General features: G+C 45.4%; 1 protein-coding gene across 2 annotated transcripts in view; it reads left to right on the forward strand.

Moving 5' to 3' along the window:
- Positions 1-16,084, forward strand: part of KIF13B (kinesin family member 13B) — a 127,891-nt gene extending 111,807 nt beyond the window's left edge. For both annotated transcript variants that reach the window (XM_027665071.1, XM_027665073.1), the window contains exons 38-40: positions 6,643-6,705; positions 8,181-9,201; positions 11,605-16,084. In XM_027665071.1, coding sequence (XP_027520872.1) covers positions 6,643-6,705; positions 8,181-9,201; positions 11,605-11,897 — 1,377 coding nt within the window. In that variant the 3' untranslated portion in view covers positions 11,898-16,084. The remainder of the gene's footprint in view (positions 1-6,642; positions 6,706-8,180; positions 9,202-11,604) is intronic.
- Positions 16,085-16,412: the final 328 nt, after the last annotated feature.

Here is a 16,412-nt window from a genome sequence, read left to right on the forward strand (position 1 = left end):
ATCAACCTTGAAGCGAGCGAGCACACACCGAATTACCTTCACAAAATGATCTTTCCTGGTGCTGTTTTGTTTGTAGTGGTTGCTTGAGTTTCAAAAAGAAGCAGAGAAAATACAAAATACCTTTTTTATTACTTTATTTTTATTATTTTGCCAGTTTTTTATTTCAGTTGTGCCATTGCTCAGACTGGCATCAACCTTGAAGTGAGCGAGCACACACTGAATTACCTTCACAAAATGATCTTTCCTGGTGCTGTTTTTGTTTGTAGTGGTTGCTTCAGTTTCAAAAAAAAAAAAAAAAAAAGCAGAGACATTCCAGTCAAGGTGGTGGCAGTGAACAAAATTGCTGTCTTTGACCTTCTGCAGCAAGTTTAGTAACTAATCTGGAGAATAATGAACCGCAATTAATGAAATCTGCTCTCGTATTCAAGTGTGTTTCTCAGACAGCACATAAAATAATTGAAAGAACTTCCTGCTCTCTAATTAGTTAGATTGAATTAATTTGGCATAATAGGATTCTTTATGTAACTGGCAGAATGGCTTCCGATGAAGCTGTTTATGTACCTAAAAGATTGGTTTCTGATGAAGCTGTTTATATACTTTAAAGTTAGAAAATGCCTATTGCCTATTTTCTCCCTTATCTGATGCCTTTAAATTAATTGCCAGTAGTCTGTAAATAAATTTTAAAAAAAGCCAAATATTTAAACCTTTTTCCATGGCTGGAATTGCATTTTATTTCCCAGCTTGTTCTTTAAAAAGCTCACAGAGTGTGATATTTAGAGCCTTCTGACCCTCATTGCTGATGGGGAAAAGTGCAAAATACTTGTGTAAAATATGCCAAGTGGATGGGGAATCAGAGTTTTACCTCTCTGTGCTTAATTATATGATGTAGGAAGTGAAGTTCCTTTTTTTATTGACATGCTGAGGCTTTCCTGGTGTGCACCAAGCAGAATTCCTGGTCTTTCCCTTATGACCCCGTTGATCTCCAGGAACTGCCTGTGTAATTACATTTTAGGGCATCACTGGGTGCAGACATTGAAAATGTACATATTAAATTCAGCCTCTGGATTTTGACATTGCCGTGGCAGGAGCAAAATTCCTGTGAGCAGTTTGGTGAGTGGATTTTGGTCACCTTCATACTCAAGAACCGTGTTGGATGCTCAAATGTCTTTTTGCTGGCACATGGCCTAAATGAGAGATCTTAAATCACAACTATCTTAAAAAAAAGACTAATAAACTCCTTGAATATCCATGTGCTAATGTAATTCATTTTTGTTTCGTGGTGTAGAAATGTGGTGTAGACACATGGAGGGAGAGGGCAGCTGTCAGTTCTTTTCTCTTTCACCTTCTCATGCAGCCACAGTAATTAATCTTAAAAACTAATGAAATGCAGTTAATGAAAAGCTTTCTAAATAGACAAAACCCCTTTTCTGGCAGTCCATTAAAAAAAATAACAGTTTCATGGATGGGCATGGTGCGCAGTATAATTGCTACAACTGACATTTCTTAATCAAATGTAAATAATGTGGCCTTGGAGAACCTTCTTTAACATCTTGAAGGCCTTTTTTTTTTTCTCAGCTTCAAATAGAAACTCTTTTGAATGCTATAATCAGCAGAGCTCACCAGATCCTCTGTGGCCAGCTGGGCTTATATGTGTCCCCTTCTTGTGACTCAGTTGTTGGTGTTTTGATTTCTTTCTGAGCTCAGTTTTCCCTCTCATCCTCATACAAATAGTTTTTAATGAGAAGGAGGATGGAAAAGTGGCTCTGAAAGCTTCAAACCACTCAAAACTTCTTTAAGAACCAACTTAAAAATGGTGATGAATTACCCTTTTAATCTGCCAGGACCTAGAAATGAAGTAATTTAGCTGCACAGAAGATGGTATGGTTAATTTTGCATAAAATATACCAGAAATGGGGAATTCAGAAGTCACAGGCTGAAATGTTCCACATATGGAGAGTGCAATAAGAGGGGTTAATATTTAAATTTGGGTTAATATTTAAATGTCTTTAGAGAATAAAATGAAGAAACACCAAAAAAAAAAATCTTTAAACTAACTTGTACTGGGTTCCAGATCTCCTTTTGGAAGGCAGGAGAATTTCTATTTGAGTGATAATTGACTTTCCCCTCAATTTTAAAATAATTTAGAGAGGAATATTGTTGGGGGAGGACCCTTTTAAAATGAATTCAACTTTTTCTGTGCCCTATGGGATTTGGAATTCGTCCTGTGTTTCTGTGGATGTCTTGTGCAAGTATTTTGCCCAGAGTGCTCAAAACTGATTTAAATCTGTTTATTGAACTGTTATGTCCCACTGCAGAAGTTTCCAATAGATGCTGTTAAAAAATTACATGATCATAAGTCAGTGTGAGGGTCCTTGAGCTCAGTCACTCCTGTCTGTGGATGGGAAAGCACAGGAAAAAAGCAGTGGAAGTTTTGGATAATCCCCTTTTAGGATTGCATCAGCTAAAACCTTGGCTAAACCATTTCTGGAGCTTGGAGGATAATTCTTGGATGCTCTGGCCTGATCTGTTCTGTCACTGCCACTGAACTTTGTCCACAGTGGGTGTTAACACTGAAGGATTTTCATCCAGTGACATGAAATCAAAGGCTTTGTACTGAAGTCATCAGTCACCGTTGCCAGAGGTGTTTTACAAAATGTTTAATGGCACAGAAATACCAAATGTGTTCTTCTGAGCTCTTAGGAGAGGTATCCATTATAGATATGTAAAAATGGTATGAAAAAGAGTTCATTCAGGATTAATTTTGGTGCCTCTGTAAGTGGGGTGAGATGCACAATTGCTTTTCCTGTTCAAGCTCAGCAAGAGAGACCAGGTTGGTCTCTCTTTTGGTCACCTCAAAGTATGTGCAAAGTGACCTCTCATCTGACCAGAAAATGTGCACTCTTAGAAATCAAAAATTTATGAATCATCATGGAATGGTTTGGGTGGGAAGGGACCTTAAAGATCATCTCATCCCACCCCCTGCCATGGGCAGGGACTCCTTCCATTATCCCAGGTTGCTCCAAGCCCTGTCTGACCTGGCCTTGGACACTTCCAGGGATGGGGCAGCCACAGCTTCTCTGGGCAATCTATTCCAACTCCCCCCCACCCCTCACAGCCAAGAATCCCTTCCCCATGTCCCATCTCTCCCTGCCCTCTGGCAGTGGGAAGCCATTCCCTGTGTCCTGTCCCTCCAACCCTTGTCCTAACTCCCTCTACAGCTCTCCTGGAGCTCCTTTAGGCACTGGAAGGGGCTCCAAGGTCTCCCTGGATCCTTCTTTTCTCCAGGTGAACCCCCCCAGCTCTCCCAGCCTGTCTCCAGAGCAGAGGGGCTCCAGCCCTTGGAGCATCTCTGTGGCCTCCTCTGGGCTCGCTCCAGCAGCTCCACATCCTTGTGCTGTTGTTCCCCAGGGCTGGAGGCAGCTCAGGTGGGGTCTCACCTGAGGGGGCAGAATCCCTGCTGCCCACGCTGTGGGATGAGCCCAGGACATGGAGGGTTTTGGGGCTGCCAGCTGAGCTGCTTTATGTCCTCATAAACTCACTGCAGCTCTGAGGAAAAAGCCAATTTTTGTTCTACAAAGATTCAAAGATGCTTTAAAGTGAATTGCTTTCATGGTCCCTCTTAGTCCGTGTTTTGTCAGCTTGGCTGAGGAAATTGTGCCAAAAATTATCACTGTAAAAGGGTCATGTTTTGCCAATGGATAAATATATATATGTCTAGTTTAGCAGTCTACAAACATTTAATGATAGAATTTGGCTCTCGATTCAGAAATATTTTTCATCCAGTAATGCCTTCACAGAAAGTCAAACACTTTGTTTTCAGCCTTCCCACCAAGAAACTTGACTCCATTTCATCCCCTGGATCTGGTTTGGTGCCCTTCCTGCCCCACTGAGGGTGTTTCTGCCCATCTGCTTCTTGTCAACACCGAAGTTGGGCAGGTGCCACTTCTCATAATTGCTTTTTTTCTCCGTGTTTTTCTAAACATTGCTTGGCAAAGTTACTGTAGTTTGGAGATTTGTCATCCTTTCAGGAGGAGAACTTGATGGGGAGTGATTAAAGAGTTTTTCTCTTTTGCTATTTGATACCAACTGCAGTTGTAGATTTTTGTGGATTTGCAGGCTGTAAGACTGAGGGGGTTTGAGAGATAAAAAAACCAAAAACCCACTTTTTCTCTGTTTATTTGTTTTAAAGGGAGAAATGGAAATCAAAGGAACTGAGAAATAGCTTTAAATACTTTTTCTTATTCCAGTTCTGAGTGCTTATCTCTGGATAATAATGCTGGATCTTGGAGCAGATCCTGGAGATGGCACATTTACTGGGAGAAAATGGGAGAAAAAGAGCAAGTTCTGGTGCCATTGGCAGAGCCTGGAGCTGGCTGGAGCTCCTGGTACCTCTGTCAGGTCACACACAGTGATGTAGAAACGACACAGACAGTGCTTTTCCTTTGCCCACCCTTTCTGAGCTGCCAAAATGCTGGTTTTAGCACTGGGCCATGGAGATATTTAACCAGGATAATTTGAATTCAAGAGCCTTGGCTCCTCACTGGGGTTCAGCAAAAGGTTTAAAGTGCTGTGTCAGTGCCTGCCCAGGGATTAGCCCTAAAGCCTTGTGACTATGGATATTTTTGACATTAAAGGTGATATTTAATAACACTCCCAAAATGGACCAACCCATGGCTCAAAGGTGGTGGAAGAGGAGAGAATAAGTGCTTTGCCAAACACTCTGCTCCCTTTAACACCCTGATAAGCCTCTCTTAAACCAAAATTTGCAGGATTTTCTCATAGGGAAGTTAATCCCTCTCCTCTCTGGTCTTCATTAAAGTAAAAGAATTGGCTCTTACAATAATCAAGTTATCCTTGTGTGTCTGAGTTACTACTTAGGATGAGTCTGAGTACCTGCACCTTTCATTGCTCTAAACTATCTCTGGGCTTGGTCACAAGTCAGCCCTACAGTTGTTTCCAGGTTAATTCTTTTGTCTTAGAACATTAACACTTCATTCCAAAGGAAGGTGAAGTTCTGGAGTAGGAGGTGTGTGAAAACCCCTGGGTCATGAGGCCCAGAGCTGTGTTTATTTTATGATTCAAGTCATCATTTGCTTCCTGGAGCTCCAGGTCCTGTCGCAGTGAGGACCTCAAAATGCTCATACCTTGTGCACCCAAAATCGAGCCAGTTCCCTCTGAATCCAGTTGGTGAACTTTCATTTAGCAGGTTTAATGACAGTCAAACCCCTTCCCTCCTTTCTTTTATTGAAATGAAGCTTTTATGCCTTAAAAAAAAAATTGTTTGGTCCCCTATGACCCTATTGGAGTTTTGTCCACCTTTTGTCTTTATATTTTTGCCATGTTTTATTTTAATGCCTGGCAATCTCTGTATAAATAATAGCTGGTTTTTTCTGCCACGTTTATTTCTCTTGGGGATAAGATTAGTCAGATTCCTGCTTTCCTGTACTTAAAGGGATGCAAGAGAAGATTTCTTACTCTTCAGCTGGAAAGTTTTGGTTCTTTAAATAGATTGTTGAATTCTGGAAATCACTTGTCTGGGAGATGGCACTGGCTGTGTATTTGTAGAGGAGGAGTTCTTGAATCACTCGGAGAAAAGAGAATAAAAGCAAACTGCTCCCAGATTGTCTAATATGCCTCCCTTAAAGAGCTCTGTCCCTGAAAGTGCAGGATGTTATTTAACAGTGCTAGAGAGATGTTTCTGCCTCTTTCTTCTTTCTCCTTTTCTTCATGCTTCCCTTTCCCAAGGTTCTCCATTGCACTGTTGTCCCTTCCCCTCCTGTGTCATGACAGCCCAAGTTGACAGCCTCAGATTTATTGTCAAGTGTCACACTGTGCTGTTCTAGTCTTAAGAAGGTGATTATTTCAGATCTTTAGGATAAAAACCTGAATATGGAGCAAGTGAGGGACATTCCTTGTCAATGCCTTCATATCAAAGCCTGTGCTGTGAAAGACAAGATGCTGTTCCAGTGTTTGATGGACTAAAGCTGAGGATTTCACTGCCAGACTAGGATCACCTCAGCTCTCTCTGTCATCTGGTTGCTCAGGGATCTGCCTTTGAGCAACAGCATGAAAGAAAACTTTGTCCACTGTGAATTTTGTCTTTGTAGGTGTTTGTGTGTTACAGTTCAGGGATGCTTTGGTTAAGGATTTTACCTCTTCAGAGTGTGTCACCAGAACACAATAAAATAGCTGTAGAATCATGGAATGGTTTGGGTTGGAAGAGACTTTAAAGATCATCCCATTCCACCCCCTGCCATGCACAGGGACACCTTCCACTATCCCAGATTGCTCCAAGCCTCATCCAGCCTGGCCTTGGACACTTCCAGGGATGAGGCAGCCACAGCTTCTCTGGGTAACCTGTGCCAGGGCATCACCAACCCTCAGAGGGAACAATTTCATCCCAATATCTCATCTAAATCTCTTTTAGCTTAAAACTGTTCCCTCTACCCGTGTAAAAATTCCCTCTCTCTCTTTTTTTTAAAAACTCCCTTTTCAATACTGAAAGTCTGGTTTAGTTCTCCATCATCTCGTGACAAAGGTTTACTTATGTTTCCAAAATTTCAAATACAACCTTTAATCTTCACCAGTTTGACAGTATTTAATCCTTTAATTGAATAATTCTCTTTGTTTTCCTTCCCACAGGCTGTCCCACGAATTATGGTTCAGTCAGCCAGTGTGGATGCCAGTGCTGCCAGGATAAGACAGGTAAGCATATCCCAGGATGTGATGAGGGAATTTTTTACATTCACCTTCCAGAGGTGGCAAAAGCAACTCCTGCATCAACTGCTTAAAACCTGTTGCACTTCTGCTGTTTCCTCACAGTGAGACAGTGAAATGCAGGGAGTGTTGCTGAAATTTTTTAGGTCCTGTTAAAATCTCCCCTTGTATTGTTGGTTACACTTTCATATTAGAAAGAATTAGCAGTTAATTAGCTGAAATTTAGCTGCTTTGCTGCTTTAAAGGCTAAATTTCTAGGCTCTGACACTGTCCATAAACAGAACATGTCTGTTATTCCGAGTGTGGATTTAATTCTCCATTTTTCAATGATAAAATGTGGACAAAACACTCTTGCTGAGATGGAGAGAAAATAGAACCTGTGATCTCCCACTTTTCAGCAGAACTTCAACCTCATGAAGTTCTCTCTCATCTTCCTCCCACTGTGCTTTTATTGTCTTAGAAAATTGTGTGTTATCTGAAGTAAAAACCCAAAGGGAGAGCAGGACTCCCGAGTCCATGTGGACACCACCCTGGCCATAGAAGAGCTAAAAATGTCTTTAATCTGCAGGAATATTTTTAAAAAAACCCTTTCTGTATTACATTTCACTTAGCAATAGCCAACCTTTGGTTCTGAAATTCCCGTAATCCAATCAAATCCCTCTCTCTCCAAATGCTGCTTACACTTCCAGTGGAAAAGACACTTGAGAATAAGAGGAAAATCCTGTAGTTTGGAACACTTAACCACTATAAAAATCACAATATTTTGAATAATAAACAATAATGTCCACCTGAGACAGGGTATGTCCAAATCTGCCATCCTCCAACTTCTCCTTCCCCCCCCCCTCCAGTCTCCTCCCTCCCAAAGAGATTTAGAGACATCCTAATCTTTTAGAGTACATGTGCTGGCAAAAGATATTGATCTATCAGATTTAGTAAACTTTACAGCCAAGAAATACATCACTGAAATGGGCTGTTAATCTCATGAGGGGCAGTTAATTTCATACTCTGGAAGTGCGTGGTGCCGGCAGCGTTGAGGTGGGAATGGCATTTGGAAACAGGGACATAAATGACAGTTTAGGTGGAGAGACGTGATTTATCAATCCGGAGAATTAAGCCAAATAACTGTGAGAGACTTATAGATCATGGCTGGTTCCCATTCCATATAAATCCTGCTGTTCAAACAGCAAATGACCATTCCTGTAATATAAATAATTTCTCAGTAAATATTGGGGGACGTATTTCTTGGGGTTGACACTTTTCTTATTAATGGAAGGAATGAGCTGACAATCCTCCCAGGTTTGCAGAGCTGACTTGGGATCAGCTTCCATCTTCTGCAGGTTGCAGCTGCACGGGGATTTAGACAAGCTGAAGGCCTTGGGCCTTCCCACAGGTCTTGTATGTGTGCTTTTAGCCCAGATATTTTGAATAACAGAGCCCTACGTTCCATGTGCTCTTTGTTTCAGATGAACCAAGAGGAAGTAGGGAAACAGCCATTCCAAACCATGGTGCAGGCGCCCGAGGTGGACAAGAGCCCGGAAAAGACACCCAAAGTGCCTTTGCAGCAGCCCACGGGAGATTCCCAAGCACAGGACTCCCAGGAGGGGCCTCCAAGCCCTCTGAGTGAAGCCTCCAGTGGGTACTTCTCCCACAGTGTGTCCACAGCCACCCTCTCGGAGGCCCTTGCAGCGGGAAGCGACGCTGGGGCTCAGCCAGGGGGTCAAATCCCTGCAGGGAGTGACTTCCCAGCTCCCACGGTGGCTCAGGTCTCCTCTGACATTCCAGGACACTTGGACAGTGCTTCCGAGAGCTCTTTTGGTACAAAGAGGGAGAGCCCACCCGCCTTCAGCCTTCAAAGTGCTCACCCAAGAGCCAGAGACGGCCCTGAGGTGAATGGAAACAGTTTGAAATCAAAATCTTGCACATCTCCTGGGACTCCGAGCGAGCAGGGACACGATGCCTCTGTAGCCACTGATGCAAAACCCTTTCTCTCTACCTCCACTCCAAAGAAGGAGTCGTTGTCCAAACAATCAGTGGAGTCAGCAGGACAAGCTGGGAAAAAAGAAGTGGCTTCTGGGGCTTCAGAAGGTTGGGGGTTTCCAAAGCCACAGGTTCATCCTGACCAGTTGTCCCAACCTGGCACTGCAGCCTCCCCGTTCAAAATCCAGAAAGTCAAGACGTCGGAGCTGAAGTCCTTCACAAGCATGTTGGGATCAGATCCCACATGTTCCCTAAACACAGAAGAGCAGCGAGAAGGAGGAAAGAGCGCGTCCACTTCTCGTGGGCTGAACCACAACGGATCAGAGACAGAAGAGGAAAAGCTGGAGGTGATTTCCGACTCCGAAGACGCCAATGAAATTCCCGAGTGGCTGAAAGAGGGAGAATATGTCACAGTTGGCACCAATAAGACAGGCATTGTTAGATATGTCGGGCCCACAGACTTCCAGGAGGGAACGTGGGTTGGTGTCGAACTGGATTTGCCTTCAGGTAAAATCTTTTCTGGAGCAGGTGGGAAGCAACTGGTGTGTCCATGCTGGCAGTGCTCAGCCCAAGGCTGCTTTTTTGGGGTGGGGGGTTCATTACCCATTGCTGGGGGGATTTTGAGAAGGGAAATATAAAAGGTTTTCCCTGCTGTAACCTTCTTCCAAACCAGCTCTCACTTCCAACCTCTTCACCGTCCCTTCCAACCCAAACCATTCTATGACTCACTACCCTCACTGTCCCTTTTCAGTCATTTCTTTGGCTTCTTGCAGTGGAAGTAGGAACCAGGATTGCTTTTCCATGCAGTTTGGGAAGTAATAGCTGCGGGAGACAGGCCTTGTGTCCGTAGAATTCCCTTCTGGGCTTCTGCTCTGAGGATGAAGGTGTCCAAACACAGCAGGAGTTGTGGGATTTAACTGAGCAAAGGGACTTTTAGGCTAAATGAGTTGCAAAGTCTCTTAATAGGTATTACGAGAGAATAGATCTCTTAATAATCTGTTTTAAAATAAGCTGTAAAATTGCACAAGACTATTTCTCTGTGTGTATATATATATATATATATATACACACCCCTATATGTGGGAAAACCAGTGGGAAATAATCATACACTGCCCACCAGGTCGTACAGGTAATTTAAAGTTTCTTTCACCTTCTCATTTATCATTCCAGTCTGACTCTTACCTGTGCAACTGTGGAATTCCCAGAATTTAGGCTTTAATACATGATTTTTGGAAACCAGGGTGCAGTTCCTGGGGAGGCTGTTCCTGTTCCTATGTGCTGCTGTGGAAAAACAGTGTCTCCAGCACCAGAGGAAAGGAAGATGGTGGCTGGGATTTGTTTTCTGCTGGAGCCCCAGGCTTCCCAACCCTTTTCCTTTGCAGGTTCCTCTCTGCTTTCCTGGCATTTTTTTTCTCCAGGAGCTGACAGGATTTGGGGAAGGCAGTGGAAAATCCAAGAGACAGGCAGCAGCTACCTTTGATAGTGAGAGGGTTTGGGTTACCCAGGGCACATAAAACTCCTTATTTCCATCCTTTTGGCCAGGCTGCAGCATTCCCAGTCTGCAGTGCAGCTCTGTTTGGTGAATCAGCACATCCCAGGGTGCCCAAGGCTGCACATTTCCCTGGGATGGGAGCTGTTCACCCAGATAAACACTGTGTCCAGGATCCGGAGCTCCCATGAAAGGAGCAGTTATCTTCCCTGTGCATGGTGTGCTCATCAAAGCTAAACTGGGCCGTGTGTTTCCAGCTGCTTTCAGAACACCCTCTGGAGTTTGCTATCCTGGAAAGCAAACTGGAGCTCTGATCCCTTTGAAAGCTCTAGTACTGTTTCTCAGTCCTGAATTTGTACCTTATTTAAAAAAAAAAAAATATATATATGTATTTACAGATTTACCTCAGTTTTGGAAGGTCACCTTCCCTCCCTGTCAGGCTGCTCCAGCCCACGGTGCTAATTCCATTTGCACATCCCAAGAAACATCAGCTTCCATGGAAGAGTCATGAGATTTTACTGCTGATGTTACTGGATTTTTTTTCCCCCTTCTGTTTCCACAAGGATTAAGACCCTGATTTGTTGGAGCTTAAATGGCTTCTGGCACATCTGGAGCTTCACTTGGGGAATACGATCACAAAACTGGTGTCTTTGTCACACTGCAAACAGGGATAGAAGTCCAAGTCCTGGCCACATGAGGGTACATCCAATGTGGTGATGGTGATAGAAAGAAGGAGACACCCCTAAAATAAATGGGGTGACTTTATGTCATTTAAAGAGCTGTTGGATTTTTTTCCCCATTCTCTTTACAGATGGGAGTGGTCTCTGTCCTGGGGGAATTTGAGATTTTTGATTTCTTCCTGTTCTGTGGAGGGTTTATGACATGGAAACAGTGACTCTCCTCAACTACAAACCAACTCAAAAAGCCAAATTCTCTTTTAAATGTCTTTTTCCCTTCCTTCCTGCTCCTTTGCTAATGGAACAGATTATTTACCACTTTTGGGGAAATCAAAGAATTCCTCTGAATAGCAAGTGGAGAGGGAAGGACAAGATGGAGTGTCCTGTTCTGAGTCACTGTCTCTGTGCAGTGGCTTTACTGTTGTTCAGCAGAGAAGTTTTACCTCCGAGGTGTATTTTTAGGGAACAATCATTTCTCCTCTCAGAATGTTCTCCTTGCCTCCTTCTTGCATTTACACAGAATAAAACCCATTTTCTAGGAAAAAAATCCTTCTCTGTGAGGGTCCTGGCACAGGTTGCCCAGAGAAAGCTGTGGCTGCCCCATCCCTGGAAGTGTCCAAGGCCAGGTTGAACGGGGCTTGGAGCAACCTGGGATAGTGGAACGTGTCGGGATTGGAATGAGATGATGTTTTAGGTCCCTTCCAAGCCAAACCATTCCATGATTCTCTGGTTCTCTTGCCACAGGGAAGAACGATGGCTCCATCGGAGGGAAGCAGTACTTCAGGTGCAACCCGGGGTACGGATTGCTGGTGAAACCGGGTAGAGTCAGAAGGGCCACGGGCCCAACGCGCCGGCGGAGCACCGGGCTGAGGCTGCAGGGAGGAGCTACCGCCGAGAACAGGCGGAGCGGCAACTTCTCCGGCTCAGCCTCCAACCTGGCCTCCCTCACAGCCCTGGCCAAGGCAGAGGGAGGATCCACACTACGGCTGGAGAAGAGCCAGAAGAACGCGGAGAACAGGAAATCCTGGGCAAACTGAGGCAGCCCAACCCGGCGCGGCGAAGGCCGTGGGGCGCGGCCAGCGGAACCGACGGCTCCGGGAAGAGAAAACCGACCCATCTGAACTCCCAGTTGGTGGCAAACACTAATGAAGGGTTTCTTCTCTCTGCTTTGGGTGATTGACACGATAATTCCTTGCCTTGTCGTGGTGCTGGATCTCCATCCTTCGTTTTCTGTTACAAATCGTGGCGCTCCGGGGGGTGACCGATGACGGCCGGTGATGGCGCGTGGCGGTGGGTGGGTGTGACCTCCCCCTCTTCCAACTTCCAGTGGTAAATTGTTCAGATTGTGGCGTGGCTTCCCAGCAGCTACAAAATACTCCCCTCGCTGTCCAGGGCGATTCTAAAAAGCCTCCCCAAAACAACAGTTCTTTTCCAGTTCCGTAAGAACTGCGTCTCCGTGGCGGAATCCACAGTTGAAAGGGCGAAGTTGGGATGATTCCAGACAGGCAGGGAAGTGAACAGAGAACTTTATTGGGAAATAAAGAGCCCCCAACTCCCCTTTATTTAAAAAAGCAACAACCCATGGGTTTTGTGAGTGGAACCAGTGCCTGTGTGGATTACTGTCCCACTGTCCCACTCTCCTGTGGAAATCAGCACAGTCTTTCCACCTGGTTTGGTGGGAATGGGAGAAGGCCCATGACGTGCTCTGTAATATTTTTGATCAATTTAATGTGCACTCTCACCATGCCAGGGTCCCCTCTCACTTTCCCCAGAGTGGCAGGACCTTCCCCTTGGTTCTTCCCAGTGGGCCAAGAGGATTTTTGTAGAGATATCAGCACTCAAGTGCTTCCATGTTCCCACCCAACCTTTGGAGACCCTTGGAATTTTACCAGTTAAGCAAAGCAGGGGATCTCTGTCCTCATAATGGGATTAATCCAGTCTATTTATTTTTATTTATTCTTTTAAAACACGAAATGTTTGCGCTTTACAATCATCCACAGAGGAGCCTCTCCCAGCACCATCCCGAACGCCGATCCAAAGAGGAGGTGCCTCCGTCGCCAGCTCATCCCCAAAACTCAGCTCCCTCTTTAAAGTGGGAGGTTTTATAAAACTTGATTTTATTTGTGGTAACTGTGGCTTGTTTTTAACTGCCTGTGGCACAGGTGACATCTGTCTGTAGGTGTGTCCATACCTGCGCACAGATCGACCTGCACACACTCATTTTCTAACAAATCATGGAAAAGCCACAGATTTTACTTGTGTCTTGTTTAGTCATCCTTGGGGGACTCGAGAGCTTGAGCAATAGATGTTTTAGCTGTGTGGGGACTATTTAGGATGTTAAATCGATGATTAAACTCTAATATCGATCCAGCCGCTGCCCATGGGTATCCAAGTGCCTTAAACCATCTGGTTCTGAGGTCCAAGGGAAAGCTACATTGTCATCAGAGGAGATAGGGATGCTCAGAGAAGGAGCTAATTATGCTGATTTACTGTAATTAATATCATTTATGCAGAAGGAATAGAATTAAAATAGAAACTAATCTGTAGCCGAAATAAGCGGGCTGAGTTCCTGCATAGGACTTCCAGGGATTTGTGTATCCTTCCAGTTTGGTGTAACTTCTTTTCAGTGTTTCCTAAATTTTCCTCAAGAAATCTTAATATCAAATGTACAGAACAGCTTTTAAAGATATTTTTAGTGTACAGTTTTTCCCTCCTTTTCCTTTGCACGAAGCTCCTGTGCATCCAAGCCGTGACAGCAGGAATTTGGGAGTAAAGAATTCAGATGCTAAAATCTCGGGTTTTAAAATTAAAACTGGTTTTATAGATACAACCTGGGGGTCTGATGAGTCTTGCTGGTGAAAGACCACCCTCTAATGAATTCAATGCCTCTTAAACACTGCCTGGTCAGTTCTCTGAACTCCACCCTGACCACGTTTCTGATGCACTTTGTTCCGATGGGCTGCAGGAAGTAGCTGATGTGAAACAGCCCCTCCCCTGTAGTTGTGTGGGTTTAGTCTCAGCATTTCAGTTACTGGATTTAGGGATGTCTTTAAAACTCCTCTATGTTTGCCTGGTGTCCCCTTTAGGGGAGGTATGAAGGGAAGAACCTGACCCAGTCCTTTTGAAGCCTCTTTTCTTGCGCCGCTATCTGTGAAACCAGGAATTCCTTGGGACCCATGGAAAGGTGTCCAGGTTGCAGGAGGGAAAGGCCTGAACAAAGGCAGCTGGGTTAATATTTCACTGGCTTTGCTGCCCACTATAAATTCCTCTGGCCTGTTTGTGCCCCAGCTCCGACCATGTGAGGACGTATTTTGGTCTTTGCACATCTGGGGCATGTGGTTGGAGGCTGCACCCGACTGATCCAGGCTGGATTGCCTTCCTTCTGCCCTCTATCATGTTACAGAACCATGGAGAGGGGTATGAAGGATGGTTTAACAGACCATCCTTGCTACCTCCTCTGGCATAACTTGTCCTGGAAGCAAAAGTCTTCAATAGGGCTGAGATGTTTCCAGGCATCAGTGGGTGATGAAAACGAGCAGCTCTGCCACCAGAACCCTCGATGCCTTTGTGGAGGGAGAGTCTCGGAACCCTCTTGGGTTTCACCATCTTCTTTGACTTCTGAAACTAAACCTCTCCTCAAATTCCACCCTAAAATCGCCCCAACGCAGCACAAGAAAGCCAGAAAGCCAAACTCATCAAATTCAGCCATGAGGATGTTCCCAGAGGACTTCCCTGACTCCCTCCTGCTCCCCCACAGCTTTCCTGGGCACACAAGGTTTCTAAGGTTTCTCCTAAAGATATTTTCCAAGATTTTGGCACGGTGAGTGTATGTTCCTCTGCTCAAAGCCATCTGTTACTTCGCACCAGCTAAGCCAACTAACCAGAAACACAGTTAAAAACCATCATGAAGGTAATAATACATATTTTTTATTGTTAACATTAGAAAATCTCTACTCTCAGCCTAAAGGAGGAGGTGCTCTTAACTGGAACCGCCCAGCACTGAGGCTGCTCTGTGAATAGCTATGCATATTTTCCAAGATTTTCATGCACTTTATACAGGGAAGGAGAATATTTAATGCAGGAAAGTGTAATTTGTTGTGTCTCATCTCTGGTGTCTCCCCGGGGGTTCAATCTTGGCTGTGTCCCTGAACTGTGGGGTCTCGGATTCTGGTGTGGAAAATTGTTGGTGGGTTGGAAAGGCCCCATCCATCCCTGTGTCCACAGGGGGGTCCTCTCCTCCCCACGTGGGTCCCCTCTTCCCCATGGGATGTGGGGTGTCTTAGAGGAGGCCTCTTGGAGGGACTTTTTGGGGTTTTTTTCCAAACCAAGGCTTGTTCCTGTGTTATATTCAGCTCTTGAGGTGTTTTGATCTCCGTGTCCAAAATCCTGCCTGTTTTCTCCAAGGGCCTTGGCTCTCTGGTGGCAGTTGATGAAAACTGATGGAAACAGATTCTGTGTGGAAACGCCTCCCAAGTCCTTAAGCAGAGTTTTGTCTGTGGTTGAGGTGGAAGCTCCTGGGAGGTGGGATATTCAACCCCCCTGTGCTCTCCTACAAACCAAGAACCCCCTTGTTCCCACCCAGTGGTGAATCCCTGTAGGAACAGAGCCGGTGTGTTGCACATCCCAGTTGGTGCCATCTCGGAACTGCCGGAGCCGTGTCCGTGTCGGTGCCCGCGTTGTCCTTCCACTGGCACTGCCAGTTCTTTGCACAAGACGTTGTTTCCCAGTGCCTTATCCCTGGAGCAGCAGCCAGAGGGGAGGGGCCGGGTGGTCTCCCAGCCTTGGGCTGCCTGGATTTTAGGGAAGGACGGTGGCGATAAGGAACGGTGCAGGCTGGTCACACTACACGACACCCCGAGCTGGGGTCATGAATAAGTGTCTTGTTCCTCCATCTCCTCTCTTTTTCTGCCCTCTCCACCCTCCTCCTAACCCAGGGACCGCTGGGGTTCCCTGCAGCCCCCACCCATGTCCCTTGTCCCCCCAGGGGAGCCGGTCCCAGCTCGTGTGTCCGTGTCCGTGTCGGGGGTCTGTACATACCAAGGGGTCACTGCCACTGAGGGGGGGGCTCTGTGTACTTTAAATGAGCTGAAATCCAAAGAGACTTTGTAATGAGCTGTAAAGTTTTTAATTGTACCTGTACAAAACTAAATGACTGTAATATTGTATTATATACGTGCGATGCCGCCTGCAGGACCTGAATAAACGTCTTCTTTAGAGCTGGGAAGTCTGAGCTTTATTGGACCAGTTTGTGTCACCAAAGTGTTTAGAATCAGGGATAGTTTAGGTAGGAAAAGTCCTCCAAGATGCAGTTCAGCTATTCCCAGGCCTCCACTGAGCCATTCCCAAGTGCCACATCCACAAGGATTTTAAATCCCTCCAGGAACGGGGACTCCACCACTGCCCTTGGGCAGCTGTGCCAGGGCTGGACAACCCTTTCCATGAAGAAATTTTTCCTCATATCCATGGCAAGGTGGGAGTCTGGGGATGGCTGCAGGGGGGGAGGTCAGTGCTTCAGGGAACTGCCAGAACCACCCCTGTGGGCCAAAAAGGCC

This window comes from Corapipo altera, unplaced genomic scaffold (assembly GCF_003945725.1).
Source record: "Corapipo altera isolate COAL_440 unplaced genomic scaffold, ASM394572v1 164, whole genome shotgun sequence".
In the NCBI taxonomy this organism is placed as follows: Eukaryota; Metazoa; Chordata; class Aves; order Passeriformes; family Pipridae; genus Corapipo; species Corapipo altera.